The sequence below is a fragment of the Mustela nigripes genome, chromosome 2 (genome assembly GCF_022355385.1).
Source record: "Mustela nigripes isolate SB6536 chromosome 2, MUSNIG.SB6536, whole genome shotgun sequence".
NCBI lineage: Eukaryota > Metazoa > Chordata > Mammalia > Carnivora > Mustelidae > Mustela > Mustela nigripes.
The window spans coordinates 12,355,847-12,380,732 of NC_081558.1; the positions used below are offsets into that span (position 1 = coordinate 12,355,847).

Consider the following 24,886-nt stretch of genomic DNA (forward strand, 5'->3'; position numbering starts at 1 on the left):
TGGGTATTGTACATAAACAATGAATCTTGGAACACTGCCTCAAATGCTAATGGTGTATTTTATGGTGATTAACATAACACAATAAAAACATGATGTATTATATGATGACTAATAGAACTGTATATATATATACATATATATGTATATATATATGGGTCAACAATTTGGGCAACAGAAAGTCTTCTGTTGCTTGTCTATGCAAGAGAACCCAGTGTATCAGAATCCAGGCACACCTACATGATGCTGCCCTCCCAGCCCTTAGGTACATAACATTTTCTCTGTTGGAGGACATGGGATGAACTTCATCACACAGGGTCAAGAACAGGAGATCATGATCACTAGATCCTATGCAAGGGAGGTAAACAAACTGGAGAAAAACAAATATTGAACATGTATCCATTATCTATGAATGTGTGTATTTTCGTATCCTTGAAACCCTACAACAGTCCTATGGAGGTTAACATTATTATTCCCTGCCATTCTGTCATATTTCCTTACCACCAAACTGGACATCAGGATTAGGAGTTTAGGGACTGAATTTTCTCTGGAAGCTTCCCGTTATGCCATTCCTGAGCTCCTTATTCCTGAGGCTGAAAATGATCAGGCTAAAAAAAGGGTGAAGGCTGTGTAGGGGGTGGCCATCAGAGGGTTACTGTCCATAGAATGGAGATGCTTGGACTTGAGGTAGATAATGGAGACAGAATCATAGTTCAAGATGATGACAGTGAGATGGGACACACATGAGATGGAGGACTTGTGCTTGCCCTCAGCAGAGGGGATCCTCAGTATGGAGGCCGCTATGCAGAGAGGATGCAGGAGAAGATGTAGGAGAGGATGGTGAGGAATAAACATCCCATAAGAGCAGTGTCACATGTCAGGACCAAGGTGTCCCCAAGGTGACAGAGGATGTCTCCTTCCCATAGGCCATCTTTAGGAGGGAAAGCACGTAGTAGACCCAATGGTAGAACACGTTCAGCCCAAAGAAGGTGAGGTGAAAAATGATCAGGATCGCCATCAACTCCATGACCGAGACACCAGCCCAGCACCAGGACGAAGACAGCACAACTCTGAGGACTTATGAGCACATTGTACCGCAAGGGTGGCAGATAGTCACATAGCAGTCATTGCCCATGATCATGAACAGAGAAGAGTGCTATATGTCACAGCACTTTGACCTCATTTATTCCTTTATATAGTTAAGAAGTGTTACTGAAGGTCTATTTTATATGGAAACATTCTAGGTGCTTGAATCCAGCAATGACCAAGGGCTAAGACTCTGAGGTCTTTTTCATGGTACACAGAGGGAAGTTGTCATAACCAAAAATGACAGCACAGACAGTCAGAGGTGCGTTAGAGACAGCCTAGGGAGCTGCAGAAGCTAAGTGTAGGTCTCAGACCCAGACTGCAATTTAGAGACTTTGAAATTGGTGATGTCTACAGGGAGACGTGCAGGGTGAGTAGGTATGATTCAGGTGAACCAGGCAGTTGGAAGAGGGGTTTCCAGACAGAGGGGACAGCAAGTACGAAGGTTCAGGGTGACAGAGGCATAGTGCATTTGGGAAATGGTATGTTCAGTGCACCAGGGAGAGTTAGAAGTCATTGGTGCGGTTCTGAATTGAAGGCATGCAGGTGGGAAGGGCATGAGCACATAAGACAATGGTGTCCACGTGAGGAGTTTGTTCTGAGGGTAATGGGGACCTTTTCATGTTTTCTAAATACATAGAGGAATGAGCTGCATTCCAATTTGTGAACATTTTCATGGATGTTTCTATTTGGGTTTCCCTATGAGGGTATTCTTATAAGATGTAGTACCTATCTTTTGGTGGATGAATACCTATGTGTTGTGTTGGGTCTATATTAGGCATGTAAATGCTGACTCATAGGGAATACCTATGTTCAGCTAGAATAGATACTGCCAAACCGTTTTGCAAACTGATGATACCAATAGGTACATTTTAAGCACAAGTTGCATGGTCAGATTCCTGTTTGTAGAGACCCCCTCTGGCTGGTGTAAGGAGGGAAGCAGGCTGCTGAGGGCAGGCAGGGTGGGCAGATGCAGGAAGAGATGGGGAGAGGTGCATGAGGGCATCCTGGATGGGGTGGAGTGGCAAGCTGAAGCTGATTTCAGAGGTAGAACGGACGGACAGTGCTGTTGATTGGACAGAGGGAGAGAGGAAGTGAATGTTTTCTACTTCTAACACTCAAGACACCAAATATGTGAGTTCTTTCCACACCAATGACCAATTCTCCAACTACCCAGACACCATGTTGGTGTCCTATAATTCTGTTCAATTCTGAACTAACAACCTGAAGATGTCTGTCACACGTATTAGGTATTGAGAGTATCTGCACATCTGTCTGATTCAAGGGACTTTGGTTATTGGTTATTTTATCTCCAGGGGCCACACACTGCTTGCCACACAGTAGGTGCACAAGAAATAACTGTGAGAAAAATGGAAGTATGGGACCCACACTCAAGAAAAAAGGTTGAGGGGCGCCTGGGTGGCTCAGCGGGTTAAAGCCTCTGTCTTCGGCCCAGGTCATGATCCCAGGACCCTGGGATCGAGCCCCGCATCGGGCTCTCTGCTCAGTGCAGAGCCTGCTTCTCTCTCTCTCTCTCTCTCTCTGCCTGCCTCTCTGCTACTTGTGTTCTCTGTCAAATAAATAAATAAAATCTTTAAAAAAAAAAAAAAAAGAAAGAAAAAAGGTTGAGGGGCGCATGTGTGGCTCAGTGGGTAAAGACTCTGCATTCGGCTCAGGTCATGGTCTCAGGGTCCTGGCATGGAGCCCTGGATTGGGCTTTCTGCTCAGCAGGGAGCTGGCTTCCCCCTCTCTCAACCCTGTCTCTCTGCCTACTTGTGATCTCTGTCTGTCAAATACATAAATAAAACTTAAAAAAAAAAAAAAAGACTGAGATGGGGGTTGAGGTGTGAAGAGTTCACATGGTCCAAGCAACTACCTTGTGCCAGGCTTTTTCTACACATTGTGTCTCTTCTCCTTTTCATTCAAGCTCATTTCATAAAAGAGAAAATGAGGCCCAGAGAGGCCAAGCCACTTGTCCAGAGTCACAGCGCCCCCTCCAGGCAGGGATAAAGAAGCCACTGAACTGAGACCCTTGGCTCCACTCCATCAACTGGCTTCCCCTTGACCCTCTTCTGTCACCTTAGCCTTATATATCCTGACCTCTCTGGGCATCCAGAAGCAACAACCAAAATCTTTCTCCTTAGTCCTGAATTCACTTCTTGGTTGAACATCTGATTCTGTGATATTCTTTCCCGACTTGAGTAGTGCTAGGAAATGCCTCACATTGTCCACACATTCTGGGTCCTCTGTTGTGCCAGGGGGCTAAAGCTTAGAGGAGAGTGTTGATGGGACCCTTAATCCAGGCTGACACCTCCTTCCAGCCCACTCTCTCCTGGACCCTACAAGGGTGGATCCAAGGGGCCTAAAGTCCCTTCACATTTTGACCTCGTCTGACTTCCCAGACTCCCCAGACCCCATACTGGACATTTCTCCATGCCTTTTCTTCAGTTGGTTCCCTTGCTGGCCATTCCCTCCCTGACTCCGTGTTCCAGGGACTGTTCATCCTTCGGAGTTCAGCTCAGATGCCGCCTTCCTCCCTTCCCACAGGCGCTGTAGAGTCTCACAGCACTGTGCATGTGCTTCCTTCACTGTTTTCTTTAATGCATTTTTATTGTGTATCTATCATTCCATTTAATATTTACCATTCTGGGTGCTGGGAACATAGGATGCTCCCAATGAGATGCCATCTCTGCCCTCGGGAGGTCTGTTGAAGTCCAGTGAGAGACACAGACCCCATAACCAGTGATGACAGCACCATGTGATGGGGGACTTCAGGGCAAGCTAGGAGTCAGACAGGACCCTGGCCAAGCCAGTGGTGCAAGGACACAGGATAGGCTTCCTGGAGAGGGTGGCACGTGAAATGAGACCAGTTGATTGAAGCAGATAGGAGTGCGGCATGAGGGATGCAGTGGGATCTGGGGATGAGAGAGTCTGCTACACTCAGGAAGTTGAAAATGCTCCCATCATTTTAGCCTACAGATACAAAGTGGGGGTCTGTGTTGGAAGATGGAGAGGGAGCTGAGAGAGGAAACTGAAGAGGCCAACAAGGACCAGACTGTTGGCTGCAGCGAAGCATCTGGGACGAGGGAGCCCTGACTGGTTCCACGCAGAGGGGAAGACGGAATGTGGTTTGTTCAGCAGGATCCCTCTGATGCTGTGCAGGAAGCAGGTGCAGAGGTCAGACCTGAAGCAGAGAACTGAATCAGGACGGATGCTGTAGTGGGTCAAGATAGTGTCGCTCAGAAGTGCAAGCCCACTTGGAACCTCAGAATGTGACCTTGTTTGAAATAGGGTCTTTACACATGTAATTAGAGAAGGATCTCAAGGTGAAAACATGCTGAGTGCTGGGCTCCTAAATGCTGGTGTCTAATGACTAGTGTCCTTATAAGGAGAGGAGAAGACATACAGACACAAGGACAAGTTCATGTGAGGGCAGGTAGAGATTGAAATGATGCAGTCAAGTCTGCTGGCAGCCACCAGAAGCCAGGAGAGAGGCATAGGGCTGATCCTCCCTCAGAGCCTGCAGAAGGAACTACCCTGCTGACCCCTGACCCCCAGAACTGTGAGAGAGCACATTTCTGGAGTTTGCAGCACCCCAGTTTATGGCAATTTGTACCCGAGTCCCGGGAAACTTAGGCAAGGGCAGGTGCTGTGTTCTAGGTCAGATGAGTTCACACTATGCAGGGGGCCTGGACACGGGGAGTGGGAGGTGAGTGGACACTGAGCTGCACTGTGGCCCAAGCGCAAGGCAAGTCTGGCTATGGGTAACTGTGATGGCTTGGCACCGCCTCCTCCCTCTCAGACCTCAGCCTGGGCAGTTGGGTCCAGAGCAGGGCCATGTTGTAGAGATCCCACCTCTGGCCCAACATCTCTGCTTCTGCAGAAACCAGACCGCAGCTTTCTTCTGGACCAGTCCCAGGGACTGGGGCCCAGGGTTTCTCCACCAAAGCTCTGAGAACCTGTGTTGTCCTCTCTAGGATAGCCCGCGGTGCCTGTCTGTAGGGTATGGATGGAGCCTGAACATTGAGAACAGAGTGTGCCTAGTCCATAATGCATGAGAACAAAGGAGTATTCTCAGAAAGTAGGGGAGGGACGCCAGCCTCCTGCTGTATTTCTTCCTCTGTCTTGTCACCTCCATCTCCAGACTTAAACATCCTCTGCACAGCCCAGCTGGGAGGCCTCAGGGAAGGTTTGGAGGCTGCATGTACAGTGGGTCTCAGGGAAGCCTCTGGAAGTCTCCTGAGTCCCTCCCCCACTCAACTCTGGGGCCTGAGGTCGGCCCCGCCCACAAGCTGAGTCAGCAGCTCACCTCCCTCTGGAAAGCCTTTGGAATGTCACTGGAGTACAGCTAGATAAAGTGCAGGTGCAGCCTCCCGCCCTGCCCACCCCACTTCTGAGCTCTTGGTGTTGAGTGCCAGTGAGGGGACCCCGGGCTTCCCCTTCGACGCCCCCAGACTGCTCTCGGCTGCCAACAACAGAGGCGAGTGTGTGCCCCTGGGTGTCTTTGAGGAGGAGGTGATGCAAGCGCGGGATGCAGAGAAAGACTGTGGGTAATAAGAATATTGGGGTGGATATTGGGACCCGGAACTGGGCCCAACGAAGTCTGAAGCAAATAGTGCCTGGGCGGAGACCTCTAATCCAGAATCGCGCATCCAGGCTGGACTGTGTGCGCGCGGGAGTCCCTGAGAGTCCTGTGCACTTCCTGGTTGTCACTGCAGATCTCAGCGGGAAGGTTGTGTGTCAGGGACACCAGCGTTAGTCACCATCTTCCTGCTTGTGCTGTGTCCTACTGTGAGAGTGTAGGTCCGTGTGCACCTGCAGGTGTGCTTTTGGCCCTGACTCTGCTGTTGTGTTGGTCCATCAGCGCAGCGAGGTCTCTGCATCTGTGTGAGTGAGCAGGGCTGACAGCAGGGCTCAGGTGCCTGTGGGCCTGCTGGGTGCCTATCTGGTGTGAGAGCTTAAGGCAGCTGCACCTGTGGGGATGGGTGGCAAGGGGAATGCAGGTATGTGGAGGTGTGGGACCGCCCACAAGGAGGTGTTTGTGAGACAGAGGGGGCACCCAGATCCCAGTCTGTGAGACAGGAGGCCACACATCCCTGAGAAGAGCTGTTCTGAGGTGCTTCTCCTTCTGTTCTCACATACTCCTGGGCAGAGGCTCAGTGGCTGCCCTGGAAGGCACAGGTAGGCTTAAGGGCAGGTGGTGGGTTTTTCCTCCCTCATCTGCCCTTTGGCCCTAGACACTCACTGTCTGTCTCTTTGGGGACAGGCTGGGCTGTGAATCAAGGGAGAGACAACTCAGAAGTAAAGGGGAAGGTCCGTTTTGTTTTTAAAAGAAAAAATGGGTCAAAATTCACATAATAAAGAATTAATCTTTTGAATTGTACAAATCATAGGCTTTTGGCACATTCATGATGTTGTGCAATCACCACCCCTTTCTAGCTGTCAAATATTTTCATCACCCAAAAGGAAACACTGCCTTCATTAGTAGTCACTTCCCCATTCCCCCCTGCCCAGGCTCCAGCTTCCCCCAACCCCTAATCTACTTTTTGTGTCTATGAATTTGCCTATCCTTGGTATTTCATATTAACGGTAGCAGACAATCCTTTCTTCAGACAACCTTTCTTGCCTGGCTTTATTTCACATAGCAGAATGTTTTCAAGGTTCATTTATGACGCAGCATGTGTTCCTTCTTTGTTGTGTAAAAAACACACAACAGAAAATTTATGACCTCAACCATTTTAAGTATGCAGTTCAGTGGTGTTAAGTGTATTCACATTGTTGTAATTGATCTGCAGAACTCAGGTCATCCTGCAAATCAGAAACTCTATACCCATTAAACAAAACTCTCCATTTCCCACTCTCTGTAGCCCTTGGCAACCTCCATTCTACTTTGTTTCTATGAATTTGACTGCTCTAGGGACCTCAGATAGGTGCGATCATACTGGATTTGTCCTTTCTGGGGACTGGCTGATTCCACATAGCATAAAGCTTCTTTGGTGTTATAACATGAGACAGGATTTCTTCCCTTTCAAGGCTGAATGATATTCCATTGTACGGATATCTCACAACTTGTTTATCCATCCATCCACCAATGAACATTGGGGCTGTTTCCATCTCAGGGCTCTTGTGGCTAGTGCTGCTCTGACCAGGAGTGTGCAAATACATCTTCCAGACGCTGCTTATGCCACTTTTGCATATCCATCCAGATGTGGAATGCCTGTGGAATAGGTAGTTCTATTTCTAATTTTTAATTTATGGATGGAAAACCATTCATACTGTTTTCCATAGCTGTTGCATGACTGTGCTGTCCCACTAACAATGCACAGATTTCCACTCCCTATACCTCCAGTACAACTGAGTGTGATTTAGACATTCCCAGTGTTGGGCCACCAACACTTCCATTTAGGTCCAAGATATTTCCCCACCCCCGAAGGAAATCTGCAACCCATTAAAAGTTCACTCCCCATTCCATCCTCCTTCTGGTTCCTGGCAACCGCTAATCTACTTTCTGTCTTGATGCATTTACCTATTCTGCATACTTCAAATAAATGAACTCATACAATATGTGGTCTTTGCGGCTGGCTTCTTTCACTCAGCATATTGTCTCAGCATGTTGTAATGTATGTCAGTACTTCATGCTTTTGTATGCCACAAAGATACTCCGTCATATGGATATACCACTTCTTGTTTATCCATTCATCGGTTGATCCATTCTGTATTGTTAAAAAGGTGTTGCATTTTTGCATCACGTCTGTTGGTGGCAGAGAGAGGAAGACAGAGAGACAGAAAGACAGAGAAGTAACCCTGGATGGAACAGGTGCTTGGAAGGAGAGCAGTCCTCACAGGGAGCTGGGGCAGATGTGAGTCTGTTGCCTCTTGGAGAAGGGTATGAGAGATCCCACAGCTGCCAGCCTTGGTTGCTCCACGAAGCAGGCGTTTGGGGATAGGAGAGTGGATAGGGCTTGAGGAGATGGAAGGAGATTCAGTGAATTGCATTGTTAAGTGACCAGAGATGAGTGCCCAGCAAGGGTTGCAGAATGTGATCTGGTGATTCTGGTCAGTGCCACATCCTTGGGGGGGACTCACACAAGTAGGACCACACAACAACAATAGTACCTAAGAGTTGAACTTGCACACCTTACCTTAGCGCCACTGCAGTCCTGTGGTTTAAAGTATATTATTCCACATTCCCAGTGAGCCAGTAAGGGCAATGCTGACAATTAAACCGAGCCTACAACCTCTGCATTCTACACGGGAGAGGTGCCCTCCAGCTGACGACAGCAATTAGGCAGGAAAGCCAGGTGGTTGTCATTATTATTATCAGTATTATTTTTTACTGCATTCTTACTATGCTCCAAGGCCTGTGCTAGGCACTTGAAGCTCATGATCTTCTGTAGACCCCATTCAGCTCCCAGGTTCTCTGAAAGTATCAGGAGCATCAGGTGGCAGAGGGACTGGCCATGGTCTGCAGGGTGAAGACTCTCTGCTCCCTCTGGAAGTCCTCTTGGGCCAGGCTCAGCTTGGACCCAGAGCTCTTGCCGACCAGGCCACCTTCACTCTCTCTCCACCCAGGGATGGCAGCCACTCTGGGTGTAAACCATAGCTCCGTTTCTGAATTCATCCTCGTGGGCTTCTCCACCTTCCCACCTCATCTCCTACCCATCTTCTTCCTGCTGTTCCTGCTCATGTACCTGTTCACGCTGCTGGGGAACCTGCTCATCATGGCCACTGTCTGGAGTGAGCGAAGCCTGCACACACCCATGTACCTGTTCCTGTGTGCACTGTCCATCTCTGAGATCTTCTACACCTTGGCTGTCACCCCGCGCCTGCTGGCCGACCTGCTCTCCTCCCGCCGCACCATTGCCTTTGCAGCCTGTGCCAGCCAGATGTTCTTCTTCTTCACATGTGGTTTCACCCACTCCTTCTTGCTCACCGTCATGGGCTACGACCGGTATGTGGCCATCTGCCACCCATTGCGATACAATGTGCTCATGAGTCCCTGTGGCTGTGCTTGCCTGGTGGCCTTGTCTTGGGCTGGTGGTTCGGTCATAGGGCTGGTGGTGACCACAACTATTTTCCACCTCCCCTTCTGTGGACCCAATGAAATCCAGCATTTTGTATGTCATGTGCCCCCTCTCTTGAAGCTGGCCTGTGGAACTGATATACCAGTAGTGGCCCTGGGTGTGGGGCTGGTGTGCATGATTGTCTTGTTGGGCTGTTTTCTCTTTATCCTCCTCTCCTACACCTTAATTGTGGCCGCCATCTTGAAGATCCCCTCTGCTGAGGGCAGGCACAAAGCCTTCTCTACTTGTGCTTCCCACCTTATTGTGGTCGTTGTGCACTATGGCTTTGCCTCTATCATCTACCTTAAGCCCAAGAATCTGCACTCCCAGGAAAGCAACACCTTGATGGCCATCTCCTACACGGTCCTCACGCCCTTCCTCAGTCCCATCATCTTCAGTCTCAGGAACAAGGAGCTGAAGATTGCCATGAGGAAGACTTTCCTCAACAAACTCTATTCCTCCAGCATCTAAGTGGCCAGTGTGAAGGTGGTGTTAGAAGAAGGTAGAAGGATGACCATATCCCCATCTGTACAATGGGGTTAACAGTGACTACCGAGTATGATTGGTAAAGATGTGTGACGGCACGCAGGACATAGCAGGTGCTCAATAAATGTGAGCCTTACTTCTTCTTTCTCCTTTGATTTGTGTCTTGCATATTAGTGTCATTTGTAATCAAACAGTTTTCTTAAGATATAATCCACATGCCATAAAATTTACCCATTTAAGTACACAATTCAGTTGGTCTTCCCTATATTCAGTTATGTGATCATCACGACCATCAATTTGAAACATTTTTGTCACCCCAAAAGAAAACCCCTATGCATTCAATCCCATTTCTCCTCCAACTCCCATAACCCCCAGCCCTAGGAAACCATTTTTCCCCTAAAATATGGTTTAAATTCTTAAATTGAAGTATAGTTGCCAGACAATGTTACCTTAGTGTCAATTGTACAACATAGTGATCTGATGCCACACAATGCTATTCGAATACGATTGCCTACATTCCCTACGCTGTACCTTTCATCCCCATGACTTGCTCATCCGCTTTGCCTGTTTGGAACATTCATATAAATGGAATTACATTAGGTGGTCTTTTTGACTGAGTTCTTTCACTTAGTACAATGTGTTCAAGATTCCTTCATGTTGTAGATATATGAGACCTTCTTTCCTTTTTATTGTCAAATGCTATTCTATTATATGGACATATAATATTTCCTTTCTTTCTTTTCTTTAATTTAAATTATAGTTATTTAACATACATAGTTAACATACATAACATAGAAATATTAATTTCTAGAGTAGAAGTGGTTCTTCTCTTACATACAATACCCAGTGCTCATCACAAGGGCCCTCCTCAATATTCCTAAGCCACCTAGCCCATCCCTCTCCCACCTCCCCCCATCAGCCCTCAGTTTGTTATCCATCATTAAGAGTCTCTTATGGCTTGTTTCCCTCTCTCCTTATTCTCCCCTTCCCATACTTTCTTTTTTTTTTTTTTCTTAAATTCCCTATATGAGTGAAATCATATGGTATTTGTCCTTCTCTGACTTATTTCGCTTAGCATAATACCCTCTAGCTCCATCTATGTTGTTGCAAATGGCAAGATGTCATATTTCTGATGACTGAGTAATATTCCTGTGTGTATATACATACCACATTCTCCCTATCCAGTCATCACTCAGAGGACATTGGGGTTCTCTGAGTAGTTTGGCTATTATTTATCATGGGTTTTCTGTATTTCATCTGTCTCTTTATCATTTGTTGACCTTCTCAGTATTTCTACTCTTGGCTATTTTGGATAATGCCACTAGGAAAGCTTGTGTACCCTTTTTTCTTGAATATCTGGTTTCATACTGCTGTGTATATACTAAGGAGTAGGTTTTTTGATCCAATGGTAGCTCTATGTTTAATTTTTAAATTACTTTTTATTGTATTATGTTAGTCATCATACAGTATGTCATTAGTTTTTGATGTAATGTTCCAAGATTCATTGTTTACATATAATACCCAGTGCTCCATTCAATACATGCCCTCTTTAAAACCATCACCAGACCAATGCATTTCAATAGCCCACTCCCCTCTAAAACCCTCAGTTTGTTTCTCAGAGTCCACAGTATCTCATGGTTTGTCTCCCATTCTGATTCCCTTCCCTTCATTTTTCCCTTTCTTCTCCTAATGTCCTCCATTCTATTCCTTATGTTCCACAAGTCAGTGAAACTATATGGTAATTGACTTTCTCTGCTTGACTTATTTCACTCAGCATAATCTCCTCCAGTCCCATTCATATTGATGCAAATGTTGGGAACTCATCATTTTTGATGGCTGAGTAATATTCCATTGTATATATGAACCACATCTTCTTTATCCATTCATCTGTTGAAGAGCATCTTGGCTCTTTCCACATTTTGGCTATTGTGCATTGGTGTTATGAACATTGGGGTGCATGTGGCCCTTCTTTTCAGTACATCTGTACATTTGGGGTAAATACCCAGTAGTACAATTGCCAGGTCATAGGGCAGCTCTATTTTTAATTTTTTGAGGAACCTCCACACTATTTTCCAGAGTGGTTGCACCAATTTGCATTCCCACTCACAGTGGAAGAGTGTTCCCCTTTCTCCACAACTTCTCCAACATTTGTTGTTTCTTGCCTTGTCGATTTTTGCCATTTTACCTGGTGGAAGGTGATATCTCAGTGTGGTTTGATTTGAGTTTCCCTGATGGCTAATGATGATGAACATTTTTTCATGTGTCTGTTAGCCATTGTACGTCTTCTCTGGAGAAGTGTCTGCTCACATCTTCTGCCCATTTTTTGACTTGATTTTTGGATGTTGAGTTTGAGGAGTTCTTTATCAATCTTGGATACCAGCCTTTTATCTGTAGTGTCATTGCAAATATCTTCTTCCATTCTGTGGGTTGCCTCTTTGTTTTGTTGACTATTTCCTTTGCTGTGCAGAAGCTTTTTATCTTGATGAAGTCCCAAGAGTTCATTTTTGATTTTGTTTCTCGTGCTTTTGGAGACATGTCTTGAAAGAGGCTGCTCTGACCACTGTTGAAGAGGTTACTTTAGGTTATCCTAGGTATCCTAGTATCCTAGGATTTTGATGGATTCTTGTCTTACATTGAGGTAATTCATCCATTTTGAGTTTATCTTTGTGTACAGTGTAAGAGAATGGTCAAGTTTCATACTTCTACATATAGCTGTCCAATTTCCCCAGCACCATTTATTGAAGAGACTGCCTTTTTTCCATTGGATATTTTCCCTGCTTTGTCAAAGATAATTTGACCACATAGTTGAGGGCCCATATCTGAGCTTTCTACCCTGTTCCATTGGTCTATGTGTCTGTTTTTGTGCCAGCATCATGCTGTCTGGTGATGACAGCTTTGTAATGTAGCTTGAAATCAGGCAACCTGTTGCCCTCAGCTTTGTTTTTCTTTTTCAACATTTCCTTGGAGATTCAGGGTCTTTTCTGGTTCCTAAATCTTTACAAATTTTAGGACTGTTTGTTCCAGCACTTTGCAAATTGCCAGTAGTATTTGGACCGGGATGGCATTGGAAGTGTAGATTACTCTGGCAACACAGGCATTTTAATGATCCATATTTTTTGAGTCCATGGGCAAGGAATGTTTTTCCATTTTTTATGTCTACTTTCTAGTTAGTTCCAGTAGAGAGGCATTCACCAGACAGATTCAGCTCAATGAGGTCATGACAATGACACATTACTAAAGGTTTCATAGGCAAATAAAGAAGAAGCCTTACAATTGATGTCACATGGAAACTCCTCCTAAAATGGCTTTTAACGCCTGTGCTCTCTCCATCTCTTTCTTTACCAGGCTCTGAGCTATCAGCTCTCTCTTTCCCTAAAGACACCATCATTACAAGCAATAAGATTTTCACCTCTCTCACACTGTCACCTTCCCCACACAGCAGAGTCTGCAGCCCTGTCAGGTGCAGCCACCACTTCTTTCCTTTTCTTATGTGGATATCTCTTTCTGTTCCACTGCAAACTTATGGAAATCTCTCTCCCCTCCCTTCCATCCATCTTCCTACCAAATGTTCCACTTAGAAATAAGTCTCTACTTACAATTTCAAAGGTTGGGAAATTATAAATAACAAGCCATTTTTTTTTTGTTGGAACAAATTGCCTTTTTACTTCCTCTTTACAAGTTTTTAGGAATAAAAAGACACTATGTTAAAAGTGTTGAATGTAGTATGATACCCAACATGTAGTGTATACTCATATGGTAACTATTATTAGTTTTTACCATTGCCGTACCAGCAGCCCAAGAGCCAGAAATAATATTCCTGTTAGCTAATTGAGTCTGAATAATGTATATGCCCACACACATACGGTGACTCCCTTTTCCCCACAATATTATATAATCACAGGCTGGGAGCATTGATGGAAGTTCACACAGGGTCAGTTTCAAGGAGAATGCAACCACACTGAACCAGTCAAGTCCTAGATTCAGCCCCTACATCATGGTATATACAAAATTAATTCAAAATAGATCAAAGGCCTGAATGTAAGAGCTAAAACTATAATGTTCTTAGAGGACAACATAGCTGTGCATCTACATGATCTTGGATTAACCAACCATTTCTTAGACATGACAGCAAAACCATAAGCAATGAAGGAAACAAATACATAAATTGGATGTCAACAGAATTAAAATGTTCTGTGCTATGAAGATTAACAACAAGAGAGTGAGCAGACAACTTATAGAATGTGAGACAATACTTGAAACTCACATATCTGATAAGGGGCTTATAACTAGAAACTATAATGAATTATTACAATTATTACATTAAAGATATAATGAATTATCTTTAACAAAAAGATAAACAAGCCAATTTTAAAGATAGGTGACATATCTCAGCAATATTTCTCCAAGAACACATAGAAATGGCCAAAAGCATGTGATGAGATGCAGAACACCATTACTTATCTGAGAAATGCAAATAAAAACCAACATGAGATACCACTTTTTACCAATCTCAATAAAAACCAACATGAGATACCACTTTTTACCACTTTAAAAAGTTAGTTATAGATAGCAATAACTAACAGGACAGGTAATAACAAATGTTGGCAAAGATGTGGGGAAATTTGAATCCTACTACATTGCTGGGGGAAATATAGATGGGTGCAGCCACTTTGGGAAACAGCCTGGAACTTGCTTTGAAAAATTAAATGTAGAGCTACCATTGGATCCAAAAAATCCACTCCTTAGTATCTATGCAGCAGTATGAAACCATGTGTTTTAAAAAAGGGTACACAAATGTTCCTAGTGGTATTATTCAAAATGGTAAAAAGTGGAAAAACTGAGAAGTTCAGCAAGCGATAAAGAAACAGATGAAATACAGTGTGTCCCATTAACAACAGTAGCTAAACTATGCAGAGAGCCCCAATGTCTACTGAGTGATGAATGGAGAAGGAAGATGTGGTATGTATATATACACAGGAATATTACTCAGTCATCAGAAATGTGAAATCTTGCCATTTGAAACAACATAGATGGAGCTAGAGGGTATTATGCTAAGCAAAATAAGTCAGAGACAGACAAATACCGTATGATTTCACTCATATAGGGAATTTAAGAAAAAAAAAAAACATGAAAGTATGGAAAGGGGTGGGGAGGAGAGAGGGAAACAAGCCATAAGAGACTCTTAATGATGGAGAACAAACTGAGGGCTGATGGAGGGAGGTGGGTGAGGGATGGGCTAGGTGGCTGAGGAATATTAAAGAGGACCCTTGTGATGAGCACAGGGTGTTGTACGTAAGAGAAGAACCACTTCTACTCTAGAAACCAAAATTTCTTTGGATGTTAACTAACTAAAATTTAAATTAAAGAAAAGAAAGAAAGGAAATATTTTGTTTGTCCATATAATAGAATAGCATTTGGCAATAAAAAGGAAAGAAGATCTCATATATCTACAACATGAAGGAATCTTGAACACATTGTACTAAGTGAAAGAACTCAGTCAAAAAGACCACCTAATGTAATTCAATTTATATGAATGTTCCAAATAGGCAAAGTGGAATGAACAAGTCATGGGGATGAAAGGTACAGCGTAGGGAATGTAGGCAATCGTATTTGAATGGCATTGTGTGGCGTCAGATCACTATGTTGTACAATCGAAATTAATGTAACTTAGCATAATCCAGAGAAAGACAATATATGATTTTACTTATATGTGGAAAATTAGGAGAAAGAAGGGGAAAATGAAGGGGGAGAAATCAGAGGGAGAGGTGAACCATGAAAGACTATGGACACCAGGAAACTGAGGGTTCTGAGAAGACAGGGGTAGGGCGATGGGTAAGCCAAGTGATGGGTATTAAGGAAGGCACATTTTGCGATGAGCTATGGGTGTTATATGCAAACAAAAAATAATGGAACACTATATTAAGAAAATAAAAGAAACTAAGGTAGCATTGTGTGACAACTATACATCATTTAAACATTTTTAAACAATATTTTCTGAAAAAAAAAAGTGGTTTCCTACAGCTAGGGGTTATGGGAATTTACTGAGAATTGGAGACTGAATGTGTGGGGGTTTCCTTTTGGGGTGACAAACATGTTTCAAATTGATGGTAGTGATGATCACATAACTCTGAGTATACTAAAGACCAACTGAATTGTGTACTTTAAATGGGTAAATTTAATGGCATGTGCATTATATCTCAGGAAAGCTGTTTGATTACAAATAAAACTAATATCCAAGACACAAATCAAAGGAGGAAGAAGAAGTAAGGCTCACATTTATTGAGCACCTGCTATGTCCTGCGTGCCGTCACACTTCTTTAGCAATCATACTAGGTAGTCACTGTTAACCCCATTGTACAGATGGGGATATGGTCATCCTTCTACTTCCTCTAACACCACCTTCACACTGGCCACTTAGATGCTGGAGGAATAGAGTTTACTGAGGAAGGTCTTCCTCATGGCAGTCTTCAGCTCCTTGTTCCTGAGACTGAAGATGATGGGACTGAGGAAGGGCGTGAGGACCGTGTAGGTGATGGCCATCAGGGTCTTACTTTCCTGGGAGTGAAGACCCTTGGGCTTGAGGTAGATGATAGAGGCAAAGCCATAATGCACAATGACCACAATAAGGTGGGAAGCACAGGTGGAGAAGGCTTTGTGCCTGCCCTCAGCAGAGGGGATCTTCAAGATGGTGGCCACAATTAATGTGTAGGAGAGGAGGATGAGGAGAAAGCAGCCCAACAATACAGTGATGCACATCAGCCCCACACACAGGGCCACTATTGGTACATCAGTTCCACAGGCCAGCTTCAAGAGAGGGGGCACATGACATCCAAAATGCTGGATTTTATTGGGTCCACAGAAGGTGAGATGGAAGATTGCTGTGGTCACCACCATCCCTTGGACTAAGCCACCAGCCCAAGACCAGGTCACCAGGCAGGTGCAGCCATGGGGGCTCATGAGCACGCTGTAGCGCAATGGGTGGCAGATGGCCACATACCGGTCGTAGCCCATGACGGTGAGCAGGAAGGAGTGGGCGAAGCCAAATGTGAAGGAGAAGAACATCTGGCTGGCACAGGCTGCAAAGGCGATGGTGCGGCGGGAGGAGAGCAGGTCGGCCAGCAGGCGCGGGGTGATCGTCAAGGTGTAGAAGATCTCAGAGATGGACAGTGCACACAGGAAGAGGTACATGGGTGTGTGCAGGCTGCGCTCGCTCCAGACAGTGGCCATGATGAGAAGGTTCCCCAGCAGCGTGAACAGGTACATGAGCAGGAACAACAGGAAGAAGATGGGCAGGAGATGAGGTGGGAAGGTGGAGAAGCCCACGAAGATGAATTCAGACACGGAGCTGTGGTTTAGGGCCAGAGTGGCAGCCATCCCTGGGTGGGCAGAGAGCGAAGGCGGCCTGGTGGGCAGGAGCTCCGGGTCCAAACTGAGCCTGGTCCAGGAGGACTTCTGGGGGTGGGGACAAGGAGCCCTCACCCTGCAGAACATGAGCAGTCCCTCCGCCACCCGACGTTCATGATGACTGTCAGAGCACCTGGGAACTGAGGGGGATTCACAGAAGATCATGAGCCTCAGGTGTGTAAGGCAGGCCCTGGAGCATAGTAAGAATGCAGTAAAAAGTAATGCTGATAATAATAATTACAACTACTGTTATTACTATTATTGACTCCATGCACACCACCTGTCTTTCCTGCCTTTGAGCATGCTGGCCACTTCATGCTTTTCTCCAATTCTGTGATTCCAAATCCTTCCCAATTTTAAGTGCAAACTACTCCCTAATTGCTATCGTCAGCTGGAGGGCACCTCTCCGGTGTGGCATGTAGAGCAAGTAGGCTCTGTTTAATTGTCAGCATTGTCCCTACTGGCATTCTGGGAACATGGAATAATATTCCTTATTCCACAGGGCTGTAGAGGCACTAAGGTGAGGTGTGCATATTCAGCTCTTAGGTACTAATGTTGCTGTGTGGTCCTACTTGTTTGAGTCCCCCACAGGGATGTGGCACTGACCAGCATCATCAGATCACATTCTCCCACCCCTGCTGGGCACTCTATCTCTGGTCAGGTACTAGTGCAATTCACTGAATCTCCTCAAGCCGTACCCACTTTCCCGTCCCCAACTGCCTGCTTCGTGTAGCAACCAAGGCTCACAGCTGTGGGATCTCTCATACCCTTCTCCAAGAGGCAACAGACTCACATCTGCCCCAGCTCCCTGTGAGGACAGCTCTCCTTCCAAGCATCTGCTCCATCCTGGGTTACTTCTCTGTCTTTCTGCCTCTCTGTCTTCCTCTCTATGCCACCAACAGACGTGATGCAAAAATGCAACACCTTTTTAACAATGCAGGATGGATCAACCGATGAATGGATAAACAAAAAGTGGTATATCCGTATGATGGAGTATCTTTGAGGCATACAAAAGCATGAAGTACTGACACACATTACAATATGCTGAGTGAAAGAAGCCAGCCGCAAAGACTACATATTGTATGAGTTCATTTATTTGAAATATGCAGAATAGGTAAACGCATCAAGACAGAAAGCAGATTAGCGGTTGCCAGGGACCAGGAGGAGGATGGAATGGGATTGAATTTTAATGGGTTGTAGATTTCCTTCAGGGGTGGCGAAATGTCTTGGACCTAAACAGAGATGCTGGTGGCCCAACACTGGGAATGTCCTAAATGGCACTCAGTTGTGCTAGAAGTGGAGAAATTGGAACTCTGTGCATTGTTGGTGGGACAGCACAGTCATGCAACAGTATGGAAAACAGTAAGAATAGTTTTCCATTCATAAACTAAAAATTAGAAATAGAACTACCTATGCCTCAGGCATCCCACTTCTGGATGGATATGCAAAAGTGGCATAAGCAGAGTCTGAGAGACATATTTGTCTCCTGCTCAGAGCAGTACTAGCCACAATAGCCCTGAGGTGGAAAAAAACCTCATTGTTCATTGGTGGATGGATGGATAAACAAGTTGTGAGATATCTGTACAATGGAACATCATTCAGCCTTGAAAGGGAGGAAATCCTGCCTCAGGTTATTACACCAATGAAGCTTTACACTATGTGGAATTAGCCAGTCCCAAGAAAGGAGAAATCCTGTATGATCCCACCTATCTGAAGTCCCTAAATCAGTCAAATCCATAGAAACAAAGTAGAGGGCGCCTGGGTGGCTCAGTGGGTTAAGCCGCTGCCTTCGGCTCAGGTCATGATCTCAGGGTCGTGGGATCGGGTCCCGCATCAGGCTCTCTGCTCGGAGGGAGCCTGCTTCCTCCTCTCTGTCTGCCTCTCTGTCTACTTGTGATTTCTCTCTGTCAAATGGATAAATAAAATCTTAAAAAAAAAAAAAAAAAGAAACAAAGTAGAATGGAGGTTGCCAAGGGCTACAGGGAGTGGGAAATGGAGAGTTTTGTTTAATGGGTATCGAGTTTCTGATTTGCAGGGTGACCTGAGTTCTGCAGATCAATTACAACAACGTGAATACACTTAATACCACTGAACTGCATACTTAAAATGGTTGGGGTCAACCTGGTGATTCACAGACCTGTACCCCTGGGGATAAAAATATATGTTTATAAAAAATAAAAAAAATTTTTTTAAATGTTTGGGCTCATAAATTTTCTGTTGTGTGTTTTTTACACAACAAAGAAGGAACACATGCTGCGTCATAAATGAACCTTGAAAACATTCTGCTATGTGAAATAAAGCCAGGCCCGAAAGGTTGTCTGAAGAAAGGATTGTCTGCTTCCGTTAATATGAAATACCAAAGATAGGCAAATTCATAGACACTAAAAGTAGATTAGGGGTTGGGGGAAGCTGGAGCCTTGGAAGGGGGAATGGGGAAGTGACTACTAATGAAGGCAGTGTTTCCTTTTGGGTGATGAAAATATTTGACAGCTAGAAAGGGGTGGTGATTGCACAACATCTGTCAATGTGCCAAATGCCTATGATTTGAACAATTCAAAAAGGTTAATTCTTTATTATGTGAATTGGGCCCATTTTTTTCTGTTAGAAAGCAAACGAGCCTTAAGCAAACGAGCCTTCCTCGGCGCTCCTTTACTTCTGAGTTGTCTGTCCCTTGATTCACAGCCCAGCCGGTCCCAAGAAAGACAGAGAGTGAGTGTCTAGGGCCAGAGGGCAGAGGAAGAACCCATCACCTGCCCTTAAGCCTACCTGTGTCTTCCAGGGCAGCCACTGAGCCTCTGCCCAGGTGTGTGTGAGAACAGAAGGAGAAGCACCTCACAACAGCTCTTCTCAGGGGTGGGTGGACTCCTGTCTCACAGACTGGGATCTGGGTGCCCCCTCTGTCTCACAAACACGTCCATGTCGGCGGGCCCCACGCCTCCACGTACCTGCATTCCCCTTGCCACCCATCCCCACAGGTGCAGCTGCCTTAAGCTCTCACACCAGATAGGCACCCAGCAGGCCCACAGGCACCTGAGCCCTGCCATCAGCCCTGCGCACTCACACAGATGCAGAGACCTCGCTGCGCGGATGGACCCACACAACAGCAGAGTCGTGGACACAGGCACACCTGCAGGTGCACACGGACCTACACTCTCACAGTAGGACACAGCACAAGCAGGAAGATGGTGACTAACGCTGGTGTCCCTGACACACAACCTTCCCGCTGAGATCTGCAGAGACAGCCAGGAAGTGCACAGGACTCTCAAGGAAACCCTCATGCACAAAGCCCAGCCTGGATGCGAGATTCCGGATTAGAGGTCTCCGCCCAGGCACTATTTGCTTCAGACTTCTTTGGGCCCAGTTCTGGGTCCCAAGATCCACCCCAATATTCTTATTACCCACAGTCTTTCTCTGCATCCCGCGCTTGCATCACCTCCTCCTCAAAGACACCCAGGGGCACACACTCGCCTCTGTTGTTGGCAGCCGAGAGCAGTCTGGGGGCGTCGAAGGGGAAGCCCGGGGTCCCCTCACTGGCACTCAACACCAAGAGCTCAGAAGTGGGGTGGGCAGGGCGGGAGGCTGCACCTGCACTTTATCTAGCTGTATTCCAGTGACATTCCAAAGGCTTCCCAGGAGGAGGTGAGCTGCTGACTCAGCTTGTGGGCGGGGCCAACCTCAGGCCTCAGAGTTGGGCGGGGAGGGACTCGGGGGACTTCCAAAAGCTTCTCTGAGACCCACTGTACCTGCAGCCTCCAAACCTTCCCTGAGGGCTCCCAGCTGGGCTGTGCAGAGGATGGTTAAGTCTGGAGATGGAGGTGACAAGACAGAGGAAGAAATACAGCAGGAGGCTGGCGTCCCTCCCCTACTCTCTGAGCATAGTCCTTTATTCTCATGCGTGCTGGCCTGGGCACACTCCATTCCCAATGCTCAGGCTCCATCCACACCCCACAAACAGGTAACCTGGGCTCTCTCAGACAGGAAAGTGTAGATTCTCAGAGCTTTAGTGTGGAAACCGTGGGACCCAGGCCCTGGGACTGGTCCAGAAGAGCTGCTGTCTGGCCTCCGCAGAAGCAGAAGTGTTGGGCCAGAGATGGGATCTCTAAGACATGGCCCTGCTCTGGACCCAACTGCCCAGGCTGAGGTCTTAGAGAGGAAGGAGGCAGTGCCAAGCCATCACATTTACCCACAGCCAGACTTGCCTTGCGCTTGAGGAACAGTGCAACTCAGTGTCCACTCACCTCCCACTCCCCGTGTCCAGTCCCCCTGCATGGTGTGAACACATGTGACCTAGAACACAGCACCTGCCCTTGAATTAGTTTCCTGGGGCTCAGGGACAAATTGCCACAAACTGGGGTGCTGCAAACTCCAGAAATGTGCTCTCTCACAGTTCTGGGGGTCAGGGGTCAGCAGGGTAGTTCCTTCTGCAGGCTCTGAGGGAGGATCAGCCCTATGCCTCTCTCCTGGCTTCTGGTGGCTGCCAGCAGACTTGACTGCATCATTTCCATCTCTACCTGCCCTCATATGAACTTGTCCTTGTGTCTGTATGTCTTCTCCTCTCCTTATAAGGACACTAGTCATTAGACACCAGCATTTAGGAGCCCAGCACGCAGCATGTTTTCACCTTGAGATCCTTCTCTAATTACATGTGTAAAGACCCTATTTCAAACAAGGTCACATTCTGAGGTTCCAAGTGGGCATGCATTTCTGAGTGACACTATCTTGACCCACTACAGCATCTGTCCTGATTCAGTTCTCTGCTTCAGGTCTGGCCTCTGCACCTGCTTCCTGCACAGCATCAGAGGGATTCTGCTGAACAAACCACATTCCGTCTTCCCCCCTGCTTGGAACCAGCCATGGCTCCCTAGTCCCAGATGCTTCACTGCAGCCGACAGTCTGGTCCTTGTTGGCCTCTCCAGTTTCCTCTCTCAGCTCCCTCTCCATCTTCCAACACAGACCCCCACTTTGTATCTGTAGGCTAAAATGAGATGGGAGCATTTTCAATTTCTTGAGTGTAGCAGACTCTCGCATCCCCAGATCACACTGCATCCCTCATACCCCACTCCTATCTGCTTCAATCAACCGGTCTCACATCCCATGCCACCCTCTCCAGGAAGCCTATCCTGTGTCCTTGCACCACTGGCTTGGCCAGGGTCCTGTCTGACTCCTAGCTTGCCCTGAAGTCCCCCATCACATGGTGCTGTCATCACTGGTTATGGGTGTGTGTCTCTCACTAGACCTCGACAGACCTCCTGAGGGCAGAGATGGCATCTCATTGGGAGCATCCTGTGTTCCCAGCACCCAGAATGGTAAGTATTAAATGGAACAATACATACACAACAAATGCATTGAAGAAAACAGTGAAGGAAGCACATGCACAGTGCTGTGAGACCCTACAGCGCCAGTGGGAAGGGAGGGAGGTGGCATCTGAGCTGAACTCCGAAGGATGAACAGTCCCTGGAACACGGAGTCAGGGAGGGATTGGCCGGCAAAGGAACCACCTGAAGAAAAGGCATGGAGAAATGTCCAGAGTGGGGTTGGGGGAGTCTGGGAAGTCAGATGAGGTCAAAATGTGAAGGGACTTTAGGCACCTTGGATCCACCCTTGTGGCGTCCAGCAGATGGGGGTTGGAAGGAGGTCTCAGCCTGTACTGAGTGTCCCAACACTCTCCTCTAAGCTCTAGCCCACTGGCACAGCCGAAGACCCAGAATGTGAAGGCAATCTGGGAAATTCCTGGTACTACTCAAGTCCAGAAAGGACATCAGAGAAACAGATGTTCAACCAAGAAATGAATTCAGGTCTAAGGAGAAAGATCTTTGTTGTTGCTTCTGGATGCCCAGAGAAGTCAGGATATAAGGCCAAGGTCACAGAAGGGGGTCAGCAGGAAGTCAGGAGATGGAGTGGAGCCCAGTCTCAGTTCAGCCGCTTCTTCCATCCCTGCCTGGAGGGGGCGCTGTGACCCTGGACAAGGAGCTTGGCCTCTCTGAGCCTCATTTTCTATGAAATGGGGTGGAATGATAGGAAGAGACACAACCTGTATAAAGAGCCTGGCACACAGTAGGTGTGTGGTCTACCACCCTCAGCACCCATATCCACATTTTTCTTGAACTGTGGGCACCGTGCTTTCATTTTTCTCACAGGTATTTCTTGTGCACCTACTGTGTGCCAAGCAGTGTGTGGTCACTGTAGATAAAATGACCAATAACCAAAGTCCCTTTGAAGCACAGTCTTATAGCTTTTTTTTTTTTTTTTTTTTTTGTATACATACAGGTGCCTTGTAGCTTTGCTCAGCTGTTCTGTCAGGCAGGATTCAGGCATTTCTGGTTCTCTGCACTGGGTCTGATGTAGGGGTGACCAAGATATATTGTCCTAGTTGTTTCCTACCCTAGACATTCATCAACCCCTGCTGGGTTCTGGAATCTTTACTCACAGCTGCAGATGGAGAGATGGGTCAGACCCAGCCAATCACCAAGAGTAATGTCTTGCACCTACTTCTCTACACGACACTGCACTCCTGACCCCAGGAATGTGGAGGCAGTTTCCTGTGAGTCTTCCATCTGACCCCAGGCTCTGGGGGAGACAAGATGGTGGGGAAGTAGGAGGAGGTGCCGTTTCAACCTGTACCCTAAAGTGAGTTGATTACTTACCAAAGAACTCCGATCACCCATGAAATCAGCCTGAGATCAGAATTATACACGTCTGGATCTCTACAGGGGCAGAAGACGCCAGTGGGCAGGTAAAGCAGAGTGGGAACGTCAGACTGATATTGGAAGATAAACAAAAGGGGGAGGGAGCCACCAGAGGCGATTGGTTGGAAAGTAATACCCCTAATACGAGAGTGCCCTGCATCTGGGGACCAGCATTAACTTGGAGACTGGTTGAAAGCCATCTGACCCCAGGCTCATGGACATGGCAGGACTCATTAAATGTCAGGGGATTTCCTTTTAGGATCTTTTTACCTCCATGGGTTTCAGGGAAGTCACTGGGCCTGTAGCGTCCTGAGAGTCTACTGCACCTTCATGACATTTATCTCCAAGGATATGAATGATTTCAGCATTTGCCTGTCTCTCCCTCCTTGCCTGGTAGCCTTAAATGTTAGCACTTAGGTCCAGTCACTCTCCATCTCTAGCACAAACTAGAACACCATGAATGTGTACAGCACAATATTCAACTACAGACTGGACAGTTAAGTCAACTGAAAAACTCTCCAAATCTTTGGTCATCATCTTGCTTAAGAAGTCCTCGCTCATTTTGCTAGGTGGCAGTTTGTTGGTACATGGAGGGAGGAAGCCTCATGCTTGATCTGCTCCTTGATAACTGGGTAAAGTCAAACAGACCACACTAGCTGGTTAGTTTGATAAGCATGACTGGCCTCAACACTGTGGGCCAGATAACTCTTATCTCTGGCTGAGAAGACATCCAACCCTAGCTAGCATGTATCCAATAGTTGTGTATACAATGCCTGAGTGCTTCCCTGGGGAGCCCACAGTGATCAGGACTGACATGCCTGCCTCTGTGCACATGACAGTAGAGGGGAGATGGTGGAAGAGAGATAGCTGAATTTAGACAAGAATATGAGATGAGTGAGGAAGGGAAGGTGGTGGGCTGTGAAAGCAGGGAAGATTGCAGGAGTTTTATGCAGAAGGGAGTATTTCAGTTGAGACTTTCTCCTCTATGAGTAGAGTGTGAGGAAAGGATGTGTCAGGTAGAGGGAATAGCACGTTCTGGGGATGCGAGGTGGGAATTTGATTGTCCCTTTCAGTAATGGAAGAAAGCCAAAGTGGCAGAGGGCTTGGACAGGAGAGGAGGAGTGAGTGGCTCAAGATGGTTTAAAGCCAAACAGGGATCCAAAC

At 46.5% G+C, this 24,886-nt stretch overlaps 2 protein-coding genes and 1 pseudogene across 2 annotated transcripts; 1 reads left to right on the top strand and 2 right to left on the bottom strand.

Annotated features, from left to right (window-relative positions):
• Positions 1–526: 526 nt before the first annotated feature.
• On the bottom strand, positions 527–4,922 carry LOC132010393 (olfactory receptor 10H3-like; annotated as a pseudogene).
• A 3,735-nt stretch (positions 4,923–8,657) lies between these two features.
• Positions 8,658–9,617, top strand: LOC132009740 (olfactory receptor 10H2-like). Its single transcript, XM_059387771.1, has one exon. The coding sequence runs from the start codon at positions 8,658–8,660 to the stop codon at positions 9,615–9,617; it is 960 nt and encodes a 319-aa protein (XP_059243754.1).
• A 6,429-nt stretch (positions 9,618–16,046) lies between these two features.
• Positions 16,047–17,006, bottom strand: LOC132009741 (olfactory receptor 10H2-like). Its single transcript, XM_059387772.1, has one exon. It carries the CDS (start codon positions 17,004–17,006, stop codon positions 16,047–16,049), a length of 960 nt encoding a protein of 319 aa, XP_059243755.1.
• Positions 17,007–24,886: the final 7,880 nt, after the last annotated feature.